The following is a 27,667-nucleotide window of genomic DNA, read 5'->3' as shown; positions in this document are numbered from 1 at the left end:
CTGGGTTTAGAAGCTGAATCCTGCCACTGAAAAATTCAGTTTCCAGTGCTTTAGATTAAGCTCAGCTCTCCAACGGGGACATTCGGCCAGATTTAAATCAGGCTTTCGATTTTATTTTTAAATGGGCAAAGTCTGTTTGACTCCCAGCAACATATAAATAACACACCAAAGGTGCTTCAGTCATTTTATATGTTAGTACAACATTTATTGCTAATGTTTTACTTTATGTATTACACACAAACACCTTGGATGTAGAAAGTGATCGCACCTTTTAGATCCTAAAGTTTCAATCTGTGCACTGAATACAACAACTGAAGGAGAAGCCTTTAAAGAACTGTCCACATATACAAACACACTCCTGATATTAAAGGTGGGTCTATCAAAGAGATGACATCCAAACTTCCAGGAAGGCTGAGATATGAATGAGACATGTAGGTGGAGTCCAAGGACACACACAGCGTTGGTGAAAGGAGACGTTTTAGAAGCACCACACAGACTTTTCTCTCTTTGTCCTCAACTGTCAGGGACTCTTTTGTTCGCTTGTTTTCCTTTTCTACGTCTGCATAAACAGAAAGAAAAAAGGAGCAGAAGGGAATAAAAGAGGACGAAGAATCCATTTCAGGCCCGAGGGGGAGGGGGGCAGTCTGGGAGGAAAGAAAAAGTGCTCTTTGAATAAAAGAAGGAGCAAAGTCATCGCCTGGAGGAAGGACTGAAACGTCTCAGAGTGAAATGTCAGCGGACAAAAGCAGCAGATTGGCACAGCGAGGAAAACCTGGAAACCAGTCGGGACGTCCCTGCTCCGACCACCTCGGCTCTGTTTCTGGGTCGGGACAGCATTATTATTTATGAGACACTCACAGATCTAACCTCAGTTTACAGGAAATATCTGAACACCGTGTCCCGAAAACAAATGACCTGCAGCGACGGCAGCGGAAATAAAGTGAGTCTGGACTTTAAAGCATCTACCAGTGAGAGCAAAGTGTTTACTCTTAGAAATCAAGACGTACACACAAGAATGTGCTGCAAAATCAAACTGACGCTTTCCATGAACATCAGGGAACATCACGGAGACGAGTGGAAGGTAAACAAGGAGATCTAAGTGAAGTGGACCTGATTTTAACGACTGTTTGCTGCTGCGGTGGCAGCGGAGGCCTTCACATCAGAAAGAAGGCAGAAAGTAATGAGCAGCAGGAAAAAGAGCAGAGAGGAAAGATGATAACCGCTGGACTGTGAAGGAGCTCGGGCTAATCAGCTCCACTTCACAGGGAGCCAGAAAGAAAGAAGGGCGGAGGAGTTCTTTAATTAGAGGTTTTTCTGGTGCTGGACTCTCAGATATAAACTCTACAGTAAGCCTGCTCCATGTGAGACTTTACATAACTCCAGCTTCACGTCTCTGCACACAGCCTCAGTTTGAACCCGTCTCTGAGGAAAGGTCGGATTTCCTCAGAGACTGGTTCAAGTTGCTAACTGTGTGCAGACCCTGTAAAGGTCCTCCGGGCCCCACAGAGCATGTGCATTAACCTGGATTTGTAGTCTCTATGGTCCTCTGCCAACGATTGTCTGCTGTCAGACGTGCGGCGTCAGGGCTGAGACACACAATCTGACATTTACGGTTATTTCACAGCGCACTGTTCAGCCGGGCAGATGTGAAAGAGCCTTGCAGCTAGTTCCCGGAGACTCTGACTCTTAAGGGACATTTCCATGACGGAGGACGGGCTGCTTCCTCGTTCACTTACTCCAGAGTTTATCATATAACAGTAGCACCCAATGCATTTGTTTCACAGGCAGAAAAAGTCTTGAGTATCAAGAACTGCTTCCTCTAACTTCATTTAAGAGACACAGGATAGATGTGGGTTGCAAAGCAGCTTGCAGGTGACCAACAACTGTGGGCAGCATGTAGAAGCTTAGACAGCAACATCAGTCAGTTTATTCCCTTAAATGCCCACTGAGTACATCATCAAGACAAACGTCAACCTTTTATTCCAATTTTTGATGTGATAGCGCTCCTCACACATGGAGACGTGACGTTCTGACGGCTATCGTCAGGTTAAACAACGGTGCTACAACAACTACATGGTTCTACTTTTGTTTTAGTTTAGCTGAAATCAGGTAACTAAGAGTGTTTTTTAAATAAAAACAGTACCTATATCTACAGTAAACAAGATAAAATAATTAATAGTTTGGATATTTACTAGCTGGCCATGTAGAAGGGAGTCTGCCAGAATGGTGAGCTTTACTTTATGCCCCGACTAAAGTGTAACTGTAACTGGAAGAGTAATTACAGACAAACGTCAGGACGGTTTATGTGCTAAGAGCTGATAGCAGGGTTCAACAGTGAGGTGTTAACATCTGTCCCTCTGTAGGTTCCTCTCATATCAGAGTAACTTTTAACGAGCCCGAGTTCACCTCGTCGGGACACGTCTACTTTTGCTCATTAACCTTCAGACATTTATGCTTTAATATGCTCAGCCTTTTGGATGGAGGACGCTCTCACTGACCACTACCTCTGAATAAAAAGCAATAAATCCCCTCCCTGTGTCTCTCACATGGACACTGGAAAGCACAGAGTTATCCAGAGCATATCCATCACTCTGACTCTGTCCTGGTTTCTGTTCTGCAGAAACAGAGCAGTCTTTGTTCTGGATCTGGACTCGGTCTTTCTCCTCTCTGCAGCAAAGATTTAAGGCAAAAAAGGAGGCAGTCCCAGCGTTTACCAATCAAACCTATCACCACCACCACTGCTGAAGCAAAGCACAAACTGTGGAGCTGTGTGTGTTTCTGAGGCAGCACAGAGCTACCAGAGCTCAGGTTCTCGGGTAATGTTGATCCACCTGACCTTTGGTACAAAAACCTGAACCTGTTCAGTGTGCCTGCTTCCTCTGCTTGCACGCACAAGCTGAATCTGACCTTTGTGCTGCTGACCTGCTGATGTCCAATAAGACTGAAGGTTACTAAGTGCAAATGGACTTCACATATCTCTAGATTCAGACAAAGGGGAGTACACATTAGCGTCAGGAGGGCAGGTGTCCAGATTTGTCAGTCTGTCAGTCTGCCCCAGGGCAGCTGTGGCTACAACCGTAGCTTGCCTCCACCAGTGTATGAATGTGAGCGTGAATGAATAATGGCATTGTAAAGCGCTTTGGGTGCCTTGAAAAGCGCTATATAAATCCAATCCATTATTATTATTATTATTATTATTATTATTTAAATGAGTTTCTTTATTTTATGGGTGGAGACACTAAACTTTACGACTTTACGTCAGAGAGTGCTTACTGTCTTTCGTTCCGAGTCAACCTGAAGAGCTGCTTTTATGTCCCGAACTACCCATAACTCTGAGTGAAGACTGCTTCAGTCTGAGCTCGAGAGCATCGGCCTTCTTATTCTTTACAGGCTTCAAGCCTTGAAAAGATTTCCTGGTAGAAAGGAGCACTCAGTCACTGCACTTCTCAGAAAAAGGAGACGATGCTGGACAAAAAAATTTTCAGCCTTAAAAAGAAAAATCACTCAGAGCTGGAGTCAAACACTGCAGCACTGAGTATGTAGTACAGAGTAATTATCATCATTTATCACCATCATTACTTAAACTCAGACAGCTCAGACAAAAGAGTCATTACACTGTGTGTGTGTGTGTGTGTGTGTGTGTGTGTGCTCGTATTACTCATGCTGTGGGGACATTCATCTGTTTTGTATATGTAACGCACATCATTGAATCTGAGTGTGAAGCCTTGCCGTCACGTTTGCATTAGACCACATCACTTAGGCGAGTGTAAGCTGAGGGTCCCCTGAAGGTATAACAGCTGACGATGATGTGGTTTCAGCTCCTGGTCCATCAGCGAGGTCACTCTCGCTGTAGTTTAGTCTCTCAGACTTAAGAGGCTCTTAAAGCTCGAGAGGTTTCTGTCACACTCTGCTTCAAACTGTCAGCTGATATGTAAACACACAGAGTGTGTGTGTGTGTGTGTGTGAACGTGTATTCATATCTTTGTGGGGACCAACAATTGGAAGTTTACTATGCTTGTGGGGCCCAACAGCCTTATGGGGACAAAATCCCGTCCCCACAAGTTTAAAGGCATTTTTGAGACTCAAAATGTGGTTTTAGTGTCAGGGTTACAGTCAGGTTATGGTTAGGGATAGATTGAGAGTTAGGCTGTCATTTTAGATGGTTAGGGTTAGGGTTAAGCATTATGTCAATGATATGTCCCCACAAAGATATAAAAACAAACTGTGTGTGTGTGTGCTGGATCGTTTCACAGGTCAGATCTGACTCGGGGGATCGAGCCGAGGCTGAACAGAGTGAAAAATGATGGAACGCCTGACAGCGAGCAGTGATTTCACCTCCGGGGAATCTGACTGGACACACACTCGCAGTGTGTCTAAAATAATGGAATTCCACCTCGTCCCAAATGTGCCATTGCTCAGGATAGAGTTTCCTGGTGGGGAGAGTATCAGAATGCATTGTGGGAAACAGCAGGCACAGCTCTGGGTTCAGCTGGACGTGGGCTTTTTCACACGATACACAAACAGGTGTCTGCTGACGCAACGACAGACAAACACTTTAAACCTTTTACAGGAAACATCTATCAACCATGTGACTAACTCACCCTGCAGCCACAGCAGGAAACAAGGTCAGAGGTCACGGCACAGCTAAAACTACTCGACCTCTGAGCAATGAGTTTTCTACTAAGACACAGACCAGATCTGTGACTGTTCATTTCAACTGCAGTGCATTGAGATAACAATAAAACATGGTCTGCTATCAGTGCAGCTGAATGGGCTCAGGTTGGCAATTACAAGCAATCTGTCTGTCTGTGGTTAACGGTGATAAACCGGCTAAAGCCGAAAACAGTTTACAGGACAACAACTGAACCACCAAATGACATAAAGGCTCAACAACCTTGCTTCTGTATAGGAAAATAAGCAGAATGCAACCGGCTGGGCTGAGTCCTCCGCTGCAGACGAGTCACACTCATCAGTAATCATGGTGGGTTGCAGTGTGTTGGCATTTATACATTAGACGGCAATATCTGTATACCGTGAGGCCCCAGGACACATGGATCGGGTCTGTGTGGGTGGAAGAGCCCCTCTGCAGGCGTGCTTTAGGACGTTCCCACAAGCAGTCCAACCCACCACTCTGGCAGCTCTGGCAGACGGAGGTTTATTTTGAAAACCTTCCTTTCACTGCACATTTGGAAGCTGATATCCAAAACACAAACACACACCGATCTCCTCCAATAACTAATGCTGCTGTGTTTTATTATTACAGTTAAATTTAGAGCAGATTCCATGTCTGCCTCATTACTTGGAGCTTTAAGATGTTTACACTGCGCAAATATTTCCTCTCAATCATCATCAGCCGTCATCCAAGCTCTGTGTATTTGTAACTGGAGGACAGAGATTAGTTTAAGTTGTTCCCAGGGAGAGATGGATTTATAAAGTATACATGTAAGCACGAACAGATCGTGTCTGCCTGCAGGAGTCTGCCTTCATCATAGTTCTTGATTCATTCTACACTGAAACCATTTTTCACTGTTTTATACGCTGCACAGACCTGAGGAACGAGTGAATGCTCTGCTGTGAAGCATCAGGATCAGTGATGGTCTTTAAAACACACAAACACTCAGATCTTTACACTTTGCTCACTCATTATGTTGTCAGCATGGACTGTATATGAAAGATGGATGCAGCAAAAACAACTTCAGCTTCAGGCCATTACAACCTTTTTCTTTATGATCACATCTGGATGAGGTCATGCCTGCTAGTTTGGACTGTATGAGAGCATCACACACACACACACACGTACACACACGCACACACACAGGTTGGTGCAAAAATAAAATGTCCAAACCCGCTGCAGAGACTTAAATGGACTGTTATTAACAAGGGAGTCTATGGGGACTGACTCCCTACTGGAGCCTCTGGTGGACGTCAGAGGAACTGCATTATTTTTCCCAGCAGGTTGTTTTTCAGCCCCGTCATGTTGATGTGGTTTCAAACGGTACAGAGTTGAAATAAGAGAGCACAGATGTTTCTCTGCTGGACAGAGGTGCACGTGAACGACGCCTGCAAGGAACCGGGCCGAAATGTTTTGCTGTGCAGAAAGTTGTGATGTTGTGTAAAATCCTGACACACAAACAAACGTTGCATATTCTGTACTCTGCAGTCAGAACAAGACCCAGCTCACCTCATCGAATCTGACAGCCTTCATACGTAATGAGAGAAAAGCCCCAAGCATCTTAACTTACACAAGGATGAGCACACGTGTGTGTGTGTGTGTGTGTGTGTGTGTGAGAGAGAGCGTGTATTCATATGTTTGTGGGGACCAAAAATTGGAAGTTTACTATACTTATTGGGACTAAAATCCCGTCGCCATAGGTTTGAAGACATTTTTGAGACACAAAATGTGTTTTTAGTGTCAGGGCTACAGTTGGGTTGTGGTTAGGTTTAGGGGAAAGCAGTATATTAATTAGATGTCCCCACAAAATATGAATACCCAACGCACGCGTGTGTGTGTACTGCAAACAACTACAAACCTTTAAAAGAGAAAGGAAAAAAAAAACAATGCGCTCTTGTTAATAATTAGTTTTTATTCTCAAAACTTCAAAAAGAATTATAACAGTACAGTCGTGAACACTGGTGAGCAGCTCCAGAACAAACACACGCTGGTGCTTTCTGTGAAAACATGACCTTTGTGAACAGCTTGTAAAACCTCCCTGTGGCTCTTTAGAGGCTCACAGGTATAAGACTCTGAACCAGCTGCTGTAGAAACACTGAGGACCTTCCACACCGCTCCAGTGAATGAACAGTTTTAAGGTTAATAACCTGAACAATAAAGCAAAGTGAACACGAGTTAAGGCGTCACATGGAAGAGAAACAGGAGGAAGAGAAAGCTTCCAACAGTCTGTGCTTTCATTTTATCAAAGGTCCTCCTCTGGACCCGCTGTGACTTCATCTGACACCAAAATCTAACGTTGGCAAATGTTCAGCATCTCAATTAGCGAGGATGAGAAGCTCTCATCTGTCCCGGCTGATAAGACGGCCAGATTTTACATCAAATTCTTAAACGGAGAGCTTAGCGCAGCGTTAATACTCCAAAGTAACTCTATTAAGTAAATGCAGCGAGGCTGTGAGTCAGTGTGTGTTTCAGGCCTCAGCCAGGCAGCTCCTGACCTTCATCATCAGCTCCTCCTTCCTGTGTTTGGCGTTGACTTTCACGCCTCTCGCTTTCAGCCAGAGCAGCAGAGTCGCAGAGTTCAGCTTGGACAACTGGAGACAGAAAGAAGGAAAAGGTGAACGAGGCGAGAGAAACGACGAGCGGCGAGCGACAGAACGAGGAGTGGCGGGTGAAGATGAAGAGCGATGAGAGGAGGGGAAGGAAGGAAAACGAGCGGTAATGAAGACAGATGTGCTGTCAAGTTCCCGTCAGCAGTCGTTCCCAGCCAATTCACCAGTTTTCCTTATTTCCTGTCATATCTCCTCCAGTGCCGGAGGTCTGTGTAAAACTCTGCCTCTCTCAGATACTCTTGGATCTGTCTGAGGTCACAGACCTGTCACTAATATGGTCATCTCTGCCACAATGTGACAAACTAACCAACAAACTGCGACTGAAAAGTGCGGCGTATTGTGCCGTGTGCTATGAATGATGCACGCTGTTTGAAAATTCAATTCTGAAATTACAAAACAATAAATCATCCAGTTATTTATTTCTGCTTCTCAGCAGTGAAGCCCAGACCTCCGTCTGAGCCGGTAATCTCTGCAGCGTGTGCCGGGTCTACAACGGGTCCTCCTCCTGGTAGGACAGGCTGGAACCCCTGACCCAGCAGGCGACAGCCTCAGCCGCGTCGTATCGATGTGGAGTAAGCTCCACTCTGAACCTCACCCTATCGCTAAGGCAGAGACCATCCACCTCCCAGAAAAAGCCCGTTTCAGCCACTTGTATCCACAACCTCCTTCTAACACTGTTAAGATCAGGCTGAGACTATAAGATCGAGGGTGTTTCTCAGCTATGATGCGCCACCTGGTGGCAGATGGCTGCATAAAATTTAGGACAGTAATTTACCAGCACTGGACATGAATTAAAATTTGGATAATTAGATTAAATGATTAGTAAGTCTGACACTGACCAGTGACACAGTAACGATTATCAGAATACTAATGATCTCTAAGCAAATTATGTAATTTAGTCGGCTTGTCAACTAGTCGCACACATCCCTTCTTTAAAGTGTCCTTCAGATCAAACGGATCAGTGATTTTGTTAAATGGTCTGATGAGTCCGATCTTCAGTTAAACGTATCAGAATATATGATCAGTGATTCTGTCATCCACACGAGCTGACGTCAGACTGTGTTCAGTCTTACAAAGATCCTGGAGCAGTTACTATGTTTGAGCAAACGTTTATATTTCCACATGAATAAAACCATGAGGATTTTATTCTATTGTACTTCTACTGAGTTGGTTTGATCCTTTTTTATGCCAATGTTTGGATTTTGCTTCGTAAAGAAGTGAAGCCCCAGAACAGAACTCTCATTGTTAAAGCATCTAACAGGCTGATTGTTGAGCCACAGATGAACTCAGCATCCTGTACAGCAGACAGACTGCACAGGATGCTGCACAGCTCCTGCTCAGCTGCTTTGACTGAATCCTCTGCACACAGAGTTTCAGTTTCTTCTTCTGGTCCCAGAACTCAGATTAACAACTCTTAGTGTTTCTATCCTACGTGATGATGTGTGGATGACTCATCTACTGCAGACCAGATCTACCCATCTTTAAACAAAGCAGGAAGTAAATAAAACACAGAGCAAAGAAACATAGCAGAAAACAGCACGGACTACAAACATGGAAGAAAACTCAAGAAAAAAACTCAAAAATTGTGAGTTTCATTCAACAACTCATCATCACACGTTCTTCCACAGAAAAGTTCAAACTCACAACAGTTAGATGGAGGGAAGAGGGCACTGATGTGCAGCTCTGTCCTTAAAGATCAACACATTTGAAACTGTGTGTGTGTGTGTGTGTGTGTGTGTGTGTGTGTGTGTCACAGCAGGTCTGAACACCAATAAAACCCTCTCATTCCCCCTGGAAAGAGAGCACAGATCAGATTTATGATCTAATCTAACAGTGTGACCGTGTGCAAAGGCTGAAATACCTTCAGATACGTCCAGAGCATCGAAGCCTCTGGACTGGATTTTAAACTAAGTTCAGACTGAAAACAGGTTCAAATGTGTGAAAATTCCCCCGTGCTGGTGTAACAGAGCTGTTTTTGTGAACAATGTGCTGGCAGTGTGTAAATAAGAGTCACAGTGAAAATGTAAGCGGCGTATTGTTCCTGAAAACTTGCAGGTTGGGGCTGTAAAACTGATGAATGTTGTTATTAATGTGCTCGGCGCCCTCCAGGCTCCCACCTCCTCCTGCCCATTCATCACTTTAACAGTCCTCGCCCTCCCGTGAAGCAGCGTTGCTGAGGAAACCGAGGCAGACAGTGCAGGATGCCGTGTTTGCTATTCATCACGCCAACGTGCTTTAATACATCACAGTAATGTGCACGGTCCTCCTCAAGGATGTTTATGAGGAAGCTGAAGCTGTACATACAGTACAAGTGGAAATTCATCAGCCTCCTCTTCCTCGCTCTGCAGCTTCTTAAACAGCACAGACTGAGGCTGCGAGGTCAGTTAGACGGCAAACTTTACCGACCCAACATGGCGATTAGGGCTGCCACGACTAGTCAACTAGTCACGATTACGTCGACTATTAAAATCGTCAACGACTAATTTAATAGTCGACGCGTCGTTTGAAGCTTTGTAAGATCCCAAAGACACAGGAATAAGTAGTAGGATTTAAGAGTGTAATGACGGACTGAAACAGAAGATGGCAGCACTGCATGTACAAGGATGCCAGCTGCTGTTAAACCCCGAAGAAGAAGAAGAAGCTGTGTCCCAGAATTCATAGCGCGGCCCTGCTCAGTTTCCAACAATGGCGGCAGCTACTTAGTTTTAATATTACTCTTATTAATCTTTCTGGGTCACAAAATAAACGTTTAACATATTTTCATGCGAGAATGTAGCTGTGTAAACCTCAAATATCTGCTCAGTTTATCAAGACACCACATATTTACAAAACCGCTCCGACATTTTCGGAGACGTCTGTTACCCACCAGCTCGATAGCTAGCCGGGGTTCAAGGCTCACTAGAGCCGGTGAGAACACCGGACTCCCGGCAAATCGTTTTCAAACCCACCGCCGTCTTTCCCTACTCAACTTATATAAACATGATATATAAGTCACTTAGATAACTTAAAATGTTATTGTTTTGCTTTTTTTAGTATTTTATTTGTTCCTGAGTAAATCGGGTTGGCTGAGATTAAAGTTATAGTTTTTACACAGCTGAATAAACGTCAAGCAGACAACTGATTATCAGAAGTGTGAGATGCTCGAGAACATACTCCGGTGTCCTGTTATATTTTAGATAGCAAGGAGCAGACGGCTGAGTTTATTAAACTTCACTGAAACAATCTGCAAATGTCATTAAAATTTAATAAACTATCATCTTGTCTTTATTTTTAGTTAGCACCTTAAACACTTAAAGCTGTAAGCTAATGATAGTTATATAAGAGCAGATGCTGCTGGTGCAATCAGCTGTACGTTGTACGTCCAATGGATGCATGATCTGATTAGTCGACTAATCGCAAAAATAATCGGTGACTAGTCGACTATCAAAATAATCGTTTGTGGCAGCCCTAATGGCGATGTACTGCAGACAGACCGGAGAAGCAGCTCCTGCTTTAAAACACATGGAGGGAGATCCAAAACTGGAGCTCAGACGTCTGTGGGTACATTAACCTCACAGCAGGTAAGACTAGCACAGTTCACAGGTCCACTTCAACCCAAACTGATTCTTGTCGGTGTAAAATCTGCTCCGACTTTAGTTTCTGTGCTGGTCCGATCACAGCTTTAAGACAAATCAGACGCCACTAAGAAGAAGATGCTCTGTTACACTAACTGTAATTTGTGCTTCACACTTCCCCAAAAACAGGAAACGTTTGTATCCAGCTTGCTGTTAAATGGTCACGTGTGAGGGTTTATTCTGCTCACCGTGTTTCAGCTTATGTGTGCACTGGTGAGAAGGTCAGAAAAAGAAGGAGAAAGTAAAAACAGAGAAATGGAGATGAGGAAACAGGAAGTTCATCTTCTGACCTGATTGGTTTTGACCATATTCTCCACGTCCACGTCTCCAACTGCGGCTCTGGATTTCTTCGCCTTTAGGTCAAAAGCAACTATCTGAAACATCAAAGAAGCACACTAACAGGTGAGTGAGGAAACACCTGAAAGTTCAGTGGAGGGGTGGGGCCTAAAGGTCACAGGTGTCATAGGTCACACATCACACAGGTGTTTGTAGTTTTTTGTTTGGATCCTCTGAAAGGCGAGAGGTTCAGTGCTGTTTGTCTGTGAGTTAATCAGCAGAATTACTCAAAATCTACCTAAAATTCATCTTCTGTAGGCTCTTTAAACGAGTGACACCATCATGGTGTTTACTCAGGAAGACTCACCTTTGCGCTGTGTTTGGAGGTTTCATTGTCTGAGGTTTCAGTGGCTGTCTGTGTTTCATCTCTGCAGCCAGTGACAGCGTCGCTTTCAGAGCTGACCTTCGGGTTGGTTTTGGAACTGCTCTTGATCTCCGGCTTTGGAGGGATGATAATCCTCCGTTTAAACTTTATTACAGGACTGAGGCTGGAGATGCGCTTGATGTGAGCCGGAGGCGGGTGAGCAGCTGCAGTGCCAATGTGGAGTTTGGGATGGCGGCTGAAGTGAGGGATGATGGGCAAAGGAAGAACTGGGAGGGAAGCAGCTGATAAATAAGAAAGGCGAGAAGCAGTGGCAGGAATCTTCTTCCCAAAGGAAGGCACTGTCACCCTCTCTGACCCTTCCACAGCTCCACCCAGCTGCTTCTTCTGATTTTGAGGACGCAGCAGGGAAATGGTGACGTGGTGCGATGGACGCCTGAAGACTGGAACAAGTTTGGGAGAAGGGTTCACCGCCGCTTCAGACAAGGGAGTTGAGGAGGAGGAGTGGGAAGAGCTGAAGGAGGAAGCAGGCTGGAAGACTGGGAGAGAAGAGCAGGAGGTGGAGGAGGAGGAGGAGGAGCTGAGGGATGAGGCTGGCTGGAAGTGCAGGAGAAAAGAGGAAGAAGAGGAGGAGCAGGAAGGTTGTGATTCTTGATCTGAGGAGTCAGAAGAGGAAAAAGCAGCATGTGAGGAGGAGATGGAGGAAGAGGAAGGCCAGTCTCTGCCTCTTCCACACCCCTGACTTTGTGTAGGTCTCCCTCTGAAGCCACGTCCTTTCTCCAGAAGCTCCTGAGCTCCTTCCTGCTGCGACACAGGGGTCCAGGCTGAAGGCTGCAGAGGCTGGGATGGAGGAGGGGGTGGAGCGAGCTGGGTGAGGACCGGCTTGATGGAGCAGGAGGTGGTCAGGTTGATTTCCAAACCATTCAACACCTGAATGAAGAGGAGACTTCAGTGAAGCAGAATAATCAAAATGTTGGACTGGGAAATGTGTTAATGTTTGAAATATCGAATTAGGTCGATAATCGAAGGTGACAGAAATGATCCAGTGACAAAAATTGTTCTTCATAGTAAGTATTGCTGCAGATTTAACATCTTAACTCCCCTTGGAAGCAGATGAAGTCACACCAAAATCTCCATCCTGTTTCCAAATATGAAGTTTCAAAGTTCTCAAGCAGCAGAGATGAAGATCTCATTCACTCAGTCACTCATACCAGCTTTCAATCTAACAGTCACACCCCGATGAACCAACCTGGAACAACCTGGGGATGAGATGGTGGCATGTATGGTTAAATGGATGGATGGATGGATGGAGGGAGGGAGGGAGGGAGGGAGGGAGGGAGGGATGGTTAAATGGGTGGATGGATGGATGGATGGATGGAGGGAGGGATGGGTGGATGGATGGATGGATGGATGGAGGGATGGTTAAATGGATGGATGGATGGATGGATGGATGGATGGATGGATGGAGGGATGGTTAAATGGGTGAATGGATGGATGGATGGATGGATGGATGGAGGGATGGTTGGATGGATGGAGGGATGGTTAAATGGATGGATGGATGGATGGATGGATGGATGGAGGGATGGTTAAATGGATGGATGGATGGATGGATGGATGGATGGATGGATGGATGGAGGGATGGTTAAATGGATGGATGGATGGATGGATGGATGGATGGAGGGATGGTTAAATGGATGGATGGATGGATGGATGGATGGATGGATGGAGGGATGGTTAAATGGATGGATGGATGGATGGATGGATGGATGGATGGATGGATGGTTAAATGGGTGGATGGATGGATGCTGGTCAGGAGAAATCTTTATAAAGGTGAATAAACGATCGTTCCTCTTTGAGCGTCAGTTTTAGCCTCGGCTCAGCCTACAGAAAGAATAAGTGGTCTTATAGATGGAAATAAGCTCTGCGGAGCAGCATAAATATTTTAGTTCACCCTGTGAGCGCTGAATCGATCACTCGCACAGCTGCAGCCTGTGAATAAGAATCATCTGCAGGACAAAATGAGAAATAACTTGAATCCCACCTGCTTTATTGCAGTTTATCCCTTCATCTATTGACTTGTGTGAAAGGAAAGAGCTGTGCAGAAAACACATTTATTCAAGCTGTTAAAGGCAGATATGTTACCTGTTGGACTCCTGTGCATGAAAGGTTTTTTGGGGAGGATTAAAAAATGTCGAATTTTATTCAGAGAAAGTCTGTTAAAAAGATGATAAAAACTTTCTAACTGCTTCATTACAACAAGGCCTTGGAAAGGTGGTTAACAGGTCGAGTTATCTTCTTCCTCTGCAAAGAAAAGAAATCATTTCTTTGCTCAGGGACACAAAGCCGAACCTTTCTATGGCTGCTGAGTGAAAACACATTTCTTATATTAAATGGGACCTTTGGACTTTTCTTTCTCCTTCTCTCTGACATACTAGTTCATGTATCATGAAAATTTATTCGCAGGATCCGGAGAGACGCTGTTCTCCTCCTCTTTCTCCTCAGCGTCACACCTCAGCACTCATAAAACTGCCTGTGGAGAGTTTACAAGGTGGGAACGCTCGGAAATCACTGCTCTGCCCACACCAACACTCACACGACCCTCACATAAAATAACCTGCTCACCAGGCCATGAAAGAAAGATCTGTGAGGTATACTCTGTTTGGAACACCAGGTTGGACCTCCTTTTTCTGTCCGAGCTGCTTTAAGTCCTCGTGGCTCAGATTTAACAAGGAGCTGGAAACGTTCCTCAGAGGTTTTGGTCCACGTTGACCGTCCGCATCCATGAATGTCCCATTCCACCACATCCCAGAGCTGCGACTGGACTGAGCTCTGCGGCTGTGGAGGCCGTCTGAGTGCAGTGAACTCAGGTTCAAGTTTGAGATGCTCTGAGCTCTGAGACATGGAGCATTATCCTGCTGGAAGAAGCATCACAAGATGGTTCACTGAGGTCATAAAGGGATGGACATGATGAGCAGCAACACTCAGGTTCGCTGTGGGGTTTAAATGATGCTCAGCTGGTACCAAGGGTCCCAAAGTGTGCCCAAAACGTAACCCCCACACCATCAGGAGGATGAACTGCTGATAAAGGCAGGATGAATCCATGCTTTCATGGGGTTTACACCAGATGTTGACCCTGCCATCTGCACTGAGCAGAAATCGAGACTCATCGGTCTTCTGGAGTGAGTATCCGGTGTGGTCTTCTGCTGCTGTGGCTCATCTGCTTCAAGGTTCCACATCTGGATTTCTCCAGATACTCTCCCGTATACTTTGGTTGTAATGACTAGTTGTTACTGCTGCCATTCTAATGTGACCTCTGACATCAACGAGGCATTTCTCCCAGAGAACCAGAGCTCACTGAATAGTTCCTCGTTTTCATACCATCCTCTGTAAACCCCAGACATGGCTTACAGGAAAATCCCAGCAGATTAGTCAACCACTCCGAGGAGCCCATCCGACACCACCAACCACGCCGTGATTATGGTGGTTTGTACTACAGCCAGTGCCTACATGCACTGAGTTGTGATTGTGACATTTCCACTGAAAGCAGGTGACCAGATGTAGCTTACAAATGTTATTACTGACGTCAGTTTGGATGCAGCAGTGATACAAAGTGATGCACCTACAAGCTGAAGAGCTCACGGCTGACCGCCACACGACAGACCCATGAAACGTTTGCAGCACAGTGAGATTATCCTCGTAACACACATCTATACACAGTGTGTGTGTGTGTGTGTGTGTGTGTGTGTGTACCTGTACAGATGCAGCGGTGCTCAGGCTGACTGCACGGTAAGAGGGCTTGCTGCTCAGATGTGCAGGGAAGCCACACACAGTCTTCAGTGTGTGCCTGACGTCAGACAGGAAGCAGCCCAGCGCCCCCTGCAGGTCGACCCGAGGACAACGCTGCACCGGCTGCAGGCGGATGCAGCTCAGAGGGTAGCTGTTCAGGACGGAGGTTAAAGGAACTCTGAGGTGAACTGTGATCAAACTTTATCAGATTTGAGATTTTACTTCTCACTGCAGAACAGTGATGGTTCATGCTGCTGCTCCGTCCTTGTTTATGTTTGTAGTAAAACACGAGGGTCATCTTTACTCCTGCATGTAAACTCTGAGAGTATATCGTACTGAACAGGTGTTTATCTCTACCTGCCGTTTGACAAACACTGATTTAAATGTGGTTTAAAGTGACTCTGAGTGTCTGAGGATACCTGAAGAGTATCTCTCCCAGCAGCCTGAAGTAGACGCTGCAGTACACCACCTCATCCTCTGCCAGCTCAGGCAGTCTGTACCCATACTGGAAAACACACACACACACACACACACACACACACACACACACACACGCCTGGCAGATGAGCCTATGTCAAACTGCTCTAACTCATCCAAGTCGTGATGATCAGAAACAGATCAAACTTCGTGTCTGCTCCTCGACATCACAGACATGAAGCTCCTGCAGTTGATTCAAACTGTGATCTATCCCATCGTACTGAAACTGTTGCTCAGAGCTGGTCAGACAACAAAGACCTGAGTTTGCATTCAGACTGGGACACTTGGAGTGTCGTAGTAAAGTTGATTTGATTGGGTTTTTTTAACTTAATTTTAAAAAGCAGTAGGTAATTTGCTTCTCCTGAAATATTGAACTGTGATGGCTCAAACACTGCTGAGAAACATCATTAAAAAAGAATTTGGACCCACCTCTATGAACTCTGAGGCCTGTAACCCTGTAAATATTCCTAGTATGAAGTTAAACGTTTGAGAGCTCATTACTCAGACTGTGGACTGTAATTAACAAACAGATTCTTGTGTAAACTTACAGAAAATGTCTCAGACTCACTGCAGAAAACAACAAAATTCTACAGGAAACCCTAAAAAACTGGAACTGTGTTGTTTTTCAGGGTGGAGAGAAGGAGCACATGCAGAGGGTTGGTGTGACTGAGGAGGATGTGAGGGATAAGGTGATCTCCTGTGGACCTAAATATCTGTCATTTAATGCTTTATCTACTTTGGTTTAGTGAGCCAGACCATTTATAATGTGCTTGTCTGCAAAACAATAATATATTCAGAAGTCCCAAATTTCTTTGGAGTGTTGTTCTGGTCCAAACGGGTCTTTATGTGAGCAGAACTCTGACTTCAGCAGAGCAGTCTGTGCACCTTTCAGCACTGCTTTGATTTTCCTTCGTGTTTCTAAAGCTTTTCTATTTCCTGCCTCAGAATGACCTCACATTCAGTCTGAGTCACGTTGCCATGCCAGCCTCATGTGCTCCACAGAAGATCTGTCCACTCAGCTCCTGAGTTTAAGAAGAGGCTGAGACCATGTACCTGTGTGTGTGTGTGTGTGTGTGTGTGTGAGTGTACCATACGGTTCCAGTGGTTCTGCAGGTCTCTGTAGCTCCTGAATGGTCCATGTTTGGGCAGCTGGCGGCTGATGAAGATGATCTGACCTTTCTTCATGCTAGCGCAGAGACACAAACCAGCCTGTCAGTGAACACTGAAGCTGTCAGAGAGCCACAGCTCAGTCTGCAGCCGCCCCACCAGCTGTGATTAAACAGAGCTGCAGCTCCACCTGCTGCTCACAGCCAGGATAACACCCACTAACTTTAAAGCACCCACAGGTGAAGTGAACGAGAGTGACACTGACTAACAGCAAACACTGATCTGCTGATTACAGTCAGGTAATCACAGCTTTACATCTAAGTGTGATTAGAAAGTAAAAGCAGTGAACATGACGCCTCATCGTTGTTCCAAACACGCTCTGGCTTTGTGACCACACACCCACACTACACCTGCTGCACATACACACACTCTTGTTTATGTGACTCACATTTAGCTCCATGTAAATGAAGATGCGTGTCACTGTGAGCTCATCTGTACGAGCCTCGGGACAATCACAACACAACGTGGCTCTGTGGTGCGAGCCGTCAGCTCACAGGTTTGCTGTTTGTTAAACAAACTTATAAAGATTTGTTTTTTTCTATTCACACCCTCAGCCTTCTCCTGTCAGACCCCAGAGGTGGTCCATCCCCCGACAGCTCAGCTGTTTGGGCAGACTGAGGGTGATCAGCATTCATCAGCTGGTTCTAAAGCTGTGGGAATCTCTGATGACATGAAGGACGTCTTCACAAATGTTCCCTTACCCTTTGGTTTTTACCCAAAAACTATGATATAAAATTCTGTGCACAGTTCTGTGATATTATCTTTGAAGAGCAGGAGGAGTTTAATGTGGTGACGTCAGACTGGGTCACATTTCATCCAAATCTTTACAGAGAATGAGCAGCGGCTGTTTGGTGCTGTCTGAGTTTGTCCAGCAGGTGGAGTCATCGTACCTGGGCAGGACGTGACACCACACGGCTCCTGCGGTGGAGGCCAGGTCGAGGACGAATTCAGGGTCACTGCATAACCTCCGGAGCACCGACGGGTGGAGGTCGAAGTCCCCCAGCTGAAACACAAACATCCTGCTTCAGTCTCATTTTTACAGTGTGTTTCCTCTTTAACAGCACTTCTGTGAAGGAAGACTTGACCTGAGCATTTTATACTTCTTTAATAAACTTTAATTGAAACTAAGTTAAATTGTGAGTTTAAATCCCAGCAGTGAGGGTCAATTTAAAACTATCAGTGGTTATTATAAAAGCCACAGAGGGCAGAAAAACTCAAACGGTCTGTTCAGCTCGCGATGTTACTCACATGTTACATAAAGGTTTTTTTGAAGGTGCAGTGTTTTTGTTCTCTTACGGTGGTCAGGGGCAGTCGGACAGCGCTGGCCTCAATGCTGAAACACATGTGGGCCTCAGTGACACTCAGCTCCACGCCTAACACACACACACACACACACACACACACAGAGTAATGATTTTAATGTGTCACTGTGTGCGCAGGTCACTGGGAGGCCAGGTAAAGAGTGAAACTTACTGACAGCGTTGAGCCTGCCGCTCTCAGTCAGGAAGTCTTTTCCTGGAAACAAACACAGAGGACAGAGCTCATCACTGCACAGACTCTGACACTTTCATGTGTGCGAGCTGCAGTTTGACAGGAAGCAAAAGGATCACACTTTGCTCTCTGTCACCTCTATCACACTAATATATTGCAGATATCTGATTAGTTGAACCACAGCAGTTCGGTTCAGTCTCAGGTGGTGATGAGTAAAGACTAACATGTGTTATTCAGCAGCTGTTTGGGTGTTACAACATGCTGATTTTGCCTCAGACTCAGATCTGTGCGCTGACTTCAAACTGTTTGCTTTATTCAGACTCGGTCGAAGGTGAAAGTTTGTGTGTTGCGACACTTCAGCCTTGGGCTGCAAACATGCTGAGTGAGAGCAGCGAATACAGGCTGGACTTTGCTGTGAAGAAAGCTGCAGCCAGTCTGTAGTACTGATCCTGACAGCTGCTCAAGGTTCTGCTTTAAAAACGATGGTGAATAAATCAAAAACCTGCTCCTTTAAAACATGAAGACATTCATTTGTGAGCACTTCGAGGCCCTCGTGCTCCTGTAGCACAGCTGGAGTAGCAGAGTCAGGAGATGTGACTCTAAAAGGTTATAAGAGACGCAGCTTTGGAGTATTTTGATGTGGATGAAAGAAGGTTAGGGGAGGGCGTCACCACGGAGCTGCTCACAAATGCTTTTGTTGACTTTGCATTGAGACGAGGTTGTACAAATAACGGCTCGTTTTCCCGGCTCTGCAGGAGACCTGAGCCTGTTTGCATTTGGAGGTGTCGTGTCAACACCGACAATCACGTCAAGATTATCTCGCTTTCATGACGAGTGATAAGTGAACACTGTGACTGAAATGAATCAAATCAGAAGGGGCCAGAACCAGAACCAGAACTGCACCACGTTGGGGGAACCTGATGTGGGACAGTTCATTCAGTCAGAGTCGTTCTCTCAAAGCCCCATTAATGATGTAACCTTATCAAACAAGACTGCACTCGTCCAAATTAAACGAGAACAAATCAAGTTGTTCCACACGTGTCACGCAGCGTGTTAGCACCTGAGACGAGGAAGAGGCCGACTTTGTTCCAGCTGGGGGACAGTCTGCTGATTAGAGAGTAGGACAGGCAACGCTGGAGGTCCCCTGGAAGCACACACTGAGGAGAGCCCAGCTACACACACACACACACACACAGATTACATTTTTCATCAACTACAACAGAAAAATAACACCAGGAATAAACATGGACAGTGTCAGTTATGGGACTCCACCCAGGTCTCCAGTCCCACCTGCAGACGGTGTCTGTGTCCAAACACCTGGAGGATGCCAGTCTGTAAGAACGAGGTCTGCAGGAAGAGGACAGTGTGAAGGGTGAGGCGATGCTAGAAAAAAACATTAATGTGCTGAATACCTAAAATAGTTTGTCAGTAAAAAAGAAGCCTGGAAGTAACAGAAGTCACATGAGGAGGCGGGGTTATGGCAGACTTCTGTAAACCAGCCAGTTCCTCCCTTTGGGTGGGGCGGAATTTCTACCCCAGGAGTAGGAGCGATGGGAAGGTGGTGCGTGAGATGGAGAGGTGGATGGGTGTATGTGTACTGAGAAGTTCCAGCCCTCACCTACAGCCAGGTAATGACTGCAGGTGTGACGCATGGATGCAGAGGAGCTCCACTCCAGAGCTGAACTGCTGCTTCTTCAGGTGTTTCTGGGTCCTCATGTCCCAAAAGAACTGGAGCTCATATTGACTATGTGCACGAGAAAATGCTAACTTCCTGGTTTGAGGCCGGATGTGGGGTTGTACATTTCCGGTAGCTTTACTTTGCGGTAAATCGCTACTGCGAAGATATACTCCAAAATCATGTCCAAAACTCGAAAACGGAAAGATTGCGTTAAGTTCCAAAGAGCAGAAGGTGGGAACACTCACCACTGTTGTGTCACAAAATATCTAATGATAGATTTTGACGATAAACCACTTAAGCCCCACGCCCCCATACCGGGGGCAAAAAGGAGGAGATCACGTTTAATCGGTTATAACGCGGGTTGAGAAATATAAGTCCAGACATGTGTGGTATCCACAGAAACCTCTGAATCTCAGCTAAAATGTCATATAAACCATTTCTACAACCACCAAACACACCGAAAATAAGCCGCGATTAAACGAGCAGTTACGTAAATGCGCAGAAGTCCGCTAAACAAACAAAACCGAACCAGAAATTCTTCAGACTTCATGTAACCGGTTAAAGATAGGCTGGTTAGCTCCCAGAGCTATCACTGACTCCACACACAAAGTTTCACCACGATCAGACCAAAATTCACTGAATTAGCCGCAAAAGAAGACCACAAAAACACACAGCAGCGCAAATGCGCTAAGACAGAAATTGGCTTACCGTCCCGATTATTTTCGCCGGTAGCCGGTAACCACGTGATTGACGTTTAAAGAGTTTAGATCGATCGGTTGTTTGCATCACTCAACACAAGCAGAACTGCATCACTGCAGCATAAGACACATCGTCCACATTCAGAAGCACATCTCTGTATAGTGACTGGTCTTATTCTTTAAACAGGCAAATGTTCAGCATTCAAACTACAGGTGAACAACAGTCACAGATGTTTCCCGTTATGTCCACACCTACACAGCATGTTAACAAACGTGAAAAAAGCCACACAAAAAATGAACGATTGCTGGTGAGGGTTTCTATACATTAGTATGTATGAAGGGTATGTTGTGACTTACCTTCAAAATTACAGAGGTCCCTCGTTATAACGCAGTTCACCTTTCACCTCGCTGTTTTGCGGATTTTTTAGTGCAAGTTTTCATGCTTATTTTTACGTCACATTGTGTCCTGCGTCCTGATCGCTGCAGACGATCTCCTCCGTGACGTCTCTCCTGTACAGTACAGAATCGCTGCATCGATTGCTAGCAGTGTGACCCTGAAGTGCAGTACTGTATGTCCACGATGTCCACACATCAAAAAATAAAATTGGCTACTTGATTTCACCCATTGCTGGTTATTTTTAGAACATAACACCTGCAATAAACGAGGGACAGCTGAGAAATATAACATTTGAATCCCTTTTCTCTTTTGCTCTGAGGTGCAGGAGAAAAATATCGACAAGTCGATGAACATCATTTACAGATATATTGCGTAAATGCCCAAGACATCTATAGAAATGTAACTCGCTGCTTGATTCATTCATTTGCTTAACTTGTTTTGGACCGTAAACAAGGCGCGAATAGGACACCGGAAACAAAGCTCCACACAGGAGTTTTTGCACCGGAAGTAGCATATGCTAACGTGCACATAGTCAATTAAAGACCTTTGCAGTGTCCAGCAGGGGGCGACTCCTCTGCCAGTCTGCTCACTTAAACTGTTTTCTGATGAGTTTATGGTCTCTATCTACAGTCAGATTTTACTCAATACAGCACATGAAGCTTATTTTGTACATTTTAATCTCGCTTTAAGTAAAATTGGTGACAGAGCAGGGTTACGTTTAGGCTGCGGCTCAGCCACCAATCTGGCAGCTGTTCAAATCCTCAGCTTGAGACTTTCAGACCTGAGTTCACAAACCAGCCTGTGTAGTTTTTATTGGGGTTTTTTCATGCAGTCTATGGACAGAATAACACAATTCATAATAAAATAACAAACTGCAGGGTTTAATGCTTTCGTGGTGTCTTAGAACACAAGGCCACAAATACAAGAGTTCAGCCCTGAAAAATAAATCTCCTACACGTGTTAAGTTACGAGGCCTCAAATATTCATACAAAAGGGTAACATTTTTCATGACTTCATTAAATATATTCAAGTTACCGAATTAAATAAATCAGCTGATTCTGGTTGGAAGTTTTTTCAAATTTGACTGATTTAATGTCTTTTACTTGGGATTTATTTCCCTGCTTACCAGCCCCCACCGTCAGCCAATCAGAACACAAGTTGTCTGAAAAGGGTGGGTGGCCTTAGAGGAGCTGCACCAAAGCCCCTCTTTTAGATAAAGAAGGATTATTTCTGACCTGTGATTCATGCAAAGCTACTCTAGTCAAGTCCAGAAATAAAACCATGGAGCTGGAAACGAGTAGAGCAGATCGACTTTAACAGAAACTGAGTTAAAGTGTCTTTACTGTTTATTATTTATGATTTACAGTCAGTGACTTCATTCAAGCGTGACAGTGAAGCAATGAGAGCAGAGCGTGAGACACATGTTTATCTTAGCCTGGAACAATGTGGGCTGTCACTAATCTACTGGTCTGTGTGTCTCTGTGAGGACCGCGCTGAGCTGCTGACTGTGGACAGCTCCCACTGTCACAGTGGGACAGAGCTTTGGGAGCTGAGTGAGGGCTCTCAGGCCTCCGGTTACAACCAGGGTTGGCCTTAACAAAAGGGTCTGCACGAGCGTCCTCACAAAGACAGCATTTTACCACTGTGTGTGTGTGTGTGTGTGTGTGTGTGTGTGTGTGTGTGTGTGTGTGTGCAGTCATACCAGGAATGTTTGGAATTCAGAACAACTATTTAGGTTGCGTGTCACTGCCTGGGAGGTGTCGGCACGCAATCGTGTATGTGAGCCCCGCACACACAAAGTGAAAAAGCAAAGGAGAAGACAAGCATGCAGCTGTAACAGTGCTGCGTCTGTGCAGGGATCATCACCTGTGAGCTCTCACACAGAAATCTGAGCGTTTCAATCTAATAAAAGTTCCAACCAAAACACTGAGTTTTTCCTGTTTTCTCCTTTTATCATCCACCAGGTCAACAGCGACCCGTCACTGTTTTTGCAACATTTTTAGACAACAAAACATGTTTCACATGTTCATTTTCTGCATCAGAGTTCTTCTGTTAAAAGCTGCGGGTGTGAAATGTTACACTGGAAACAGCAACAAGTAAACTGTGTCTCACAGCATCGAGCAGGCGCGTGCGCTACAGGAAACTCTGCTTGGATGATCATACAGAAGGTAAGAAATACGACGTCCAATCATTAACGGTAAATGGACGAGATAATGGCACATCGGCACAATCTGACATCACGCAGTCTTTGGCAGGCTGAAGACGGGCTGATGTCATGTGGGGAAGCTGAGGCTGCAGAGCATCTCTGACAGCTCAGCTCTGGTGTCACTTCTCCTCGATTGTTTCACTTTGTTAAAGAAAACAAGGCTGATTGGCTGAAGCTGAGCAGCTGTTATCTGTCAGTCACATCTCCTGATTGGCTGCTGCTCTGAGAAACACTCATCACTGCGAGCAGGAGCGAATCAGCGGGGACAAATCACATCTGTCAGGACTGATTACTATCTGCTCTGAGAGTGAGCTGTCTTTGCTGTGTGTGTGTGTGTGTGTGTGTTGATGAAAGTGTGTGTGTAAAGGCCTGTAGCGTGTGTGCAGGCTAAGGTGGCGTGCAGAGCCTGATATGTGCGTGCGGCGTTAAAGCAGCTAACAGAGTCGACTCGTGCAGTCTGTCGAGTTTATGGAGTCAAAATCTATAAATCAGTCACCATCACACGAAACCTGAAGCACCCGAAGCTACACAAAAACATCGCACACACACCAAAGAAAACAAAACAACCACAGCTATCTGTTTTTAAAAGAGCTGAAAAACAGCTTCTGCTACATCAATTCAGACTTAAATCTAACTAGCAAAGACATCGTAGCACAGCAGCTGACCGGAGGACCGGGTGAGGATCCAGTGCTTGTCGTGAAACCTCACACATATAAACGACATCACGAGCTCTGACATAAAAGCAGGAAGTCTCTTTCTTGACCCAATCAGCACACAGAATGATTCAAAGGAGAAAAACATGACTTTGAGTGGATGTGACGGATGTGACATGTAACACAGTCGTCGGTCACAGTTTCTGTGCATTTATACAGAGATACTAACTCTGTGTTTGGAAGCTGGCGAGAAAACACGATTCAGACATTGTCTTGATTTCATAAAGCTCCAAATGTCCAGCGACTAAACAGGCACCTAGGATGTATCCTGGTCCCCTTACCCCCTCCACTGCCCCCTTCCAGTGTGGAGGACGTGGGTCTACCCTGAACTTCTCCCAACAGGCCAAACTCCTCACAATCATTTTAATGCTGAGCCCAGATGCCATATCAGAGGAAGCTCATTTCCAGCCTCGTATCTGTGATCTGTTTTGGTCCAAAACCCACAGCTTGTGGTCACAGGTGACCGTGGAGGAGGGCACAGAAATGCAGGGATACCCACAGATATGCTTTCACACTCAGCTCTGCATCACTACATCAGTCCCTCTCCCCCTCCACCCTTTTCCAGCTGAGAAAAGTGTGGAGTTACAGTTACACCAGTCCGAGCTGGTGGTCGAGCCTCAATGAAGCCAACAGAACCACATCATAAGTAAAAAGCAGAGACATTGATCTTGAGCCCACCGAACCCTCCGCCAAGAAATTCATCAAGAAATAAAATCAGTTCAACCCTGGAGGGGGTCCGACACCCAGCATGACCAGTCTGCCTTGTGAACCAAAGTCTCGCTGCGGTTGTACAGACTGGACAGCGTCCACCAGGGGACACCCGACCTTTCTACCACTTTCACTGGTAGAAAGAGCCAGCCAACCCAACGCTGTCATTCTGTCATCCTGGCTCGAGCTGAACTAACAGTGACTTTTAAAGAGAGACAAAAGCACGTGAAGGAAAGCAGTGCGTTTAATCTATAAAACCCAGTCTATCTTGTTTTCAGTGCTTTGGGGCTCAAATTTTCACTGAAATTAAAACCTGCTTAACTGGCCTCTCTTACTCAATGCCATCAGGAGTTCAGGAGAATGCAGTAGCCATGATTTTCCAATCAGCCACAGTCCGCCTTAAATGAGCTCAGGCTCAGAGAAAGCACAAGCTACTGTGGATTATTTTACTGCTTATTTAACTTAAAATAAGTGAAATTTATTTTATAACTTTTCAGGAAATTACACTATGCAACATTTTCTTTATAATGGCATTTGTGCACTTTCATAAGGGAAACGACAACAGTAAGTGCCTCAGTGTTAGTTTGATATGGCGAACTGACATCAGGGTTGAAAGGTGGATGCTTAAAAGTGTAGGAGTGTGTGTGCATGTGTGTGTGTGCATGTGTGTGTTCCTTACAGCTATGACCACTGTGATATCAGCGAAGGAGTCCAGAGCAGGAGCAGCCAGAAGATCAGAGAACAGCAGAACCAGCTCCCTGTGAGAACACACATTCAATGTTATTTACAGATGTGTGCATCATTTAAGGTTCTACTGGCTCATCAGTGCCTGAAAACCTGCGTCACACTTGTCCTCCCTCATCAGATGTGCATAAATAAACCTTTCACATGTTTAAATTAACTTTCAGCTCTGGCTGTTTGCTGTGGTGTGACACTAACGGTGGCCTGTCCTCTGCACCGTTCACCTGCAGGTCTTGATCTGTTTGCTCCTCAGCTCCTCGCCTTCATCCTGCAGAGTCAGGGTGACGCAGACCAGCTGCTTTGGGTCGGGAAGACTGAGGAAATACAGGGACTGGTGGCCTCTGCTCATCCTGCACACAGCTGACACAGGGAAATGACCAGAGTCATAACGTGAATTCAAAGAGCCTCTGTGAGGTTCATAAGACACAACCAGACAAAATATACTTTAGATAAGCCTACAGCAGCTGATTCTCACTCCAAATATGACCAAACAGACACGTTTTAGGTTTCGAAATGACAGTTCTGTCAACTTAATGATCTATTAAGTCCTTTAATTTATATTTACTTGTCAAAAGTTCCTACACAGAAGAAAAATGCTCAGATAGCGTTTAGGCCAAAGAAAATTTTATAATCTACAAAAAACTGTTGGCTAAAAAAATTTAAGGGTAAGAGAAGAGGATATAATTATAATTTAAATAAATAATAATAAATAATAGCTTAATGTTGATCCATATTTATAGTTTGAGTTCAAATTACTTAAAATCATCTTTATAACCGCTTAAAGACTTACTGCAAACACAAAAAACACAATAATCATTTTTAAACGTTAAGCTAAAGTTTTAAAGTTTTAAAGTTGTCACATTGTTGTGCCTCTGACCTGAAAACTATAAAAGCTAATGCTATTGATAGGCTAGTAGCAGCTAACGCTAAGTTAGAGCTGTGCTTTTTTTTTTTAGCATTGTTTTAAAATTAAAGTTAATATCTCAGTCACTAACCTTGTTCTAATGCTTACACTACAACAAAATAAAACTTATCTTCTGCTGGGAATAGTTTTATTAGAAAGAAACATTTCAAAAAGCGTAAATACAACATATAAGGTTAGCAAAACTCTCTTTAACAGTAGTCGAAGATGAGTGAGAGAAGAAGAGGACTCTCACTCTTCTTCGTTTAGTGAAATAAATCGTTTCTATTGAAGATGGGGTGCAGTTTATATGTGTATGTTTACAAACTTCATATTAATAACTATTTAATAAAATGCATATTAAAGACTCCTTAGCAGAACAAGTGGAGCATGATGCCTGATTAATGTTTTGTCTGATTTAAACTTTTTTTTTTTTTGGCTGCATAGTGATGAGTTGTATTAATAGACGAACTTTGAGTTCGGGTTCGAGTGTTTTCCCGCCGCAGAGCCGCTCCAGTAACAGTCTAAATTTTCTACTCTGAATGCCAATTTATGACAACATTAACAAAGTTATGCAGGTCAAATGGGATTTGGGACTACAACCGGATGTCCGGCTGCCCGCTGAAACGCTCAGATTAGGAAAAAAATCTCAGTACGTGGGCTACGTGAGAAGACCCAACCCGTTGCGTGAGAAGTGAGTTTCCTTGACAGCCGTTGAACTCCAGCGAACTTTGCCCTCGTCCTCGCCTATAGCCTCACTGATGATTGGCACGGGAAGAGCCAATCACAGACGACCATTATCCTGGAGGAGGGAAGGAATAGCCAATAGCATATTAGGAGGGCGGTAGGGAGGGCGGTCTCCGCCAGTGTGTCAGGAACTTTGAGACATCATGAAGCAGCCTGTAATAACTACGACCACAACGGAAATTACAAAGCAGTATTTCATAATAAAAGCACAATGCAGCATAATAATAATAATAACGACATAAAGAAATAAAACGTATAGGTTTAGTACACCACCATATTTACATTGAAATATATAAGCTATACATATCAGGGCACTTATTTGAGGAATCATTTGAAGCATTATGTTACTTAACTTTTATTTTATTTTGTAAATAGGACATAAAACTGCATGTATAGCTTAAACA

At 44.8% G+C, this 27,667-nt stretch overlaps 1 protein-coding gene across 7 annotated transcripts; it reads right to left on the bottom strand.

Moving 5' to 3' along the window:
* Positions 1 to 6,564: 6,564 nt before the first annotated feature.
* Positions 6,565 to 27,536, bottom strand: lg9h18orf63 (linkage group 9 C18orf63 homolog). 7 transcript variants are annotated; one of them, XM_005468139.4, is made up of 16 exons: positions 27,173 to 27,531; positions 25,840 to 25,975; positions 25,554 to 25,632; positions 19,765 to 19,821; positions 19,535 to 19,646; positions 18,457 to 18,498; positions 18,280 to 18,356; positions 17,874 to 17,986; positions 16,906 to 17,002; positions 15,759 to 15,844; positions 15,304 to 15,490; positions 12,297 to 12,483; positions 11,539 to 12,209; positions 11,186 to 11,269; positions 7,168 to 7,263; positions 6,565 to 6,819 (listed from the first exon to the last, which is right to left on the bottom strand). In XM_005468139.4, the coding sequence occupies exons 2-16, from the start codon at positions 25,962 to 25,964 to the stop codon at positions 6,721 to 6,723; spliced, it is 2,112 nt and encodes a 703-aa protein (XP_005468196.1). In that variant the 5' UTR covers positions 25,965 to 25,975; positions 27,173 to 27,531; the 3' UTR covers positions 6,565 to 6,720. The 7 variants fall into 7 exon arrangements, with proteins under 7 accessions (XP_005468196.1, XP_005468194.1, XP_005468192.1 ...); XM_005468137.4 differs by having other exon boundaries at positions 11,539 to 12,483; positions 27,197 to 27,531; XM_005468135.4 differs by having other exon boundaries at positions 11,539 to 12,483; positions 27,173 to 27,530.
* Positions 27,537 to 27,667: the final 131 nt, after the last annotated feature.

Source organism: Oreochromis niloticus, linkage group LG9, assembly GCF_001858045.2.
Source record: "Oreochromis niloticus isolate F11D_XX linkage group LG9, O_niloticus_UMD_NMBU, whole genome shotgun sequence".
Classification (NCBI taxonomy): domain Eukaryota; kingdom Metazoa; phylum Chordata; class Actinopteri; order Cichliformes; family Cichlidae; genus Oreochromis; species Oreochromis niloticus.
The sequence above is the reverse complement of the archived record's forward strand: the minus strand, read 5'-3'. Positions and strand labels throughout refer to the sequence as shown.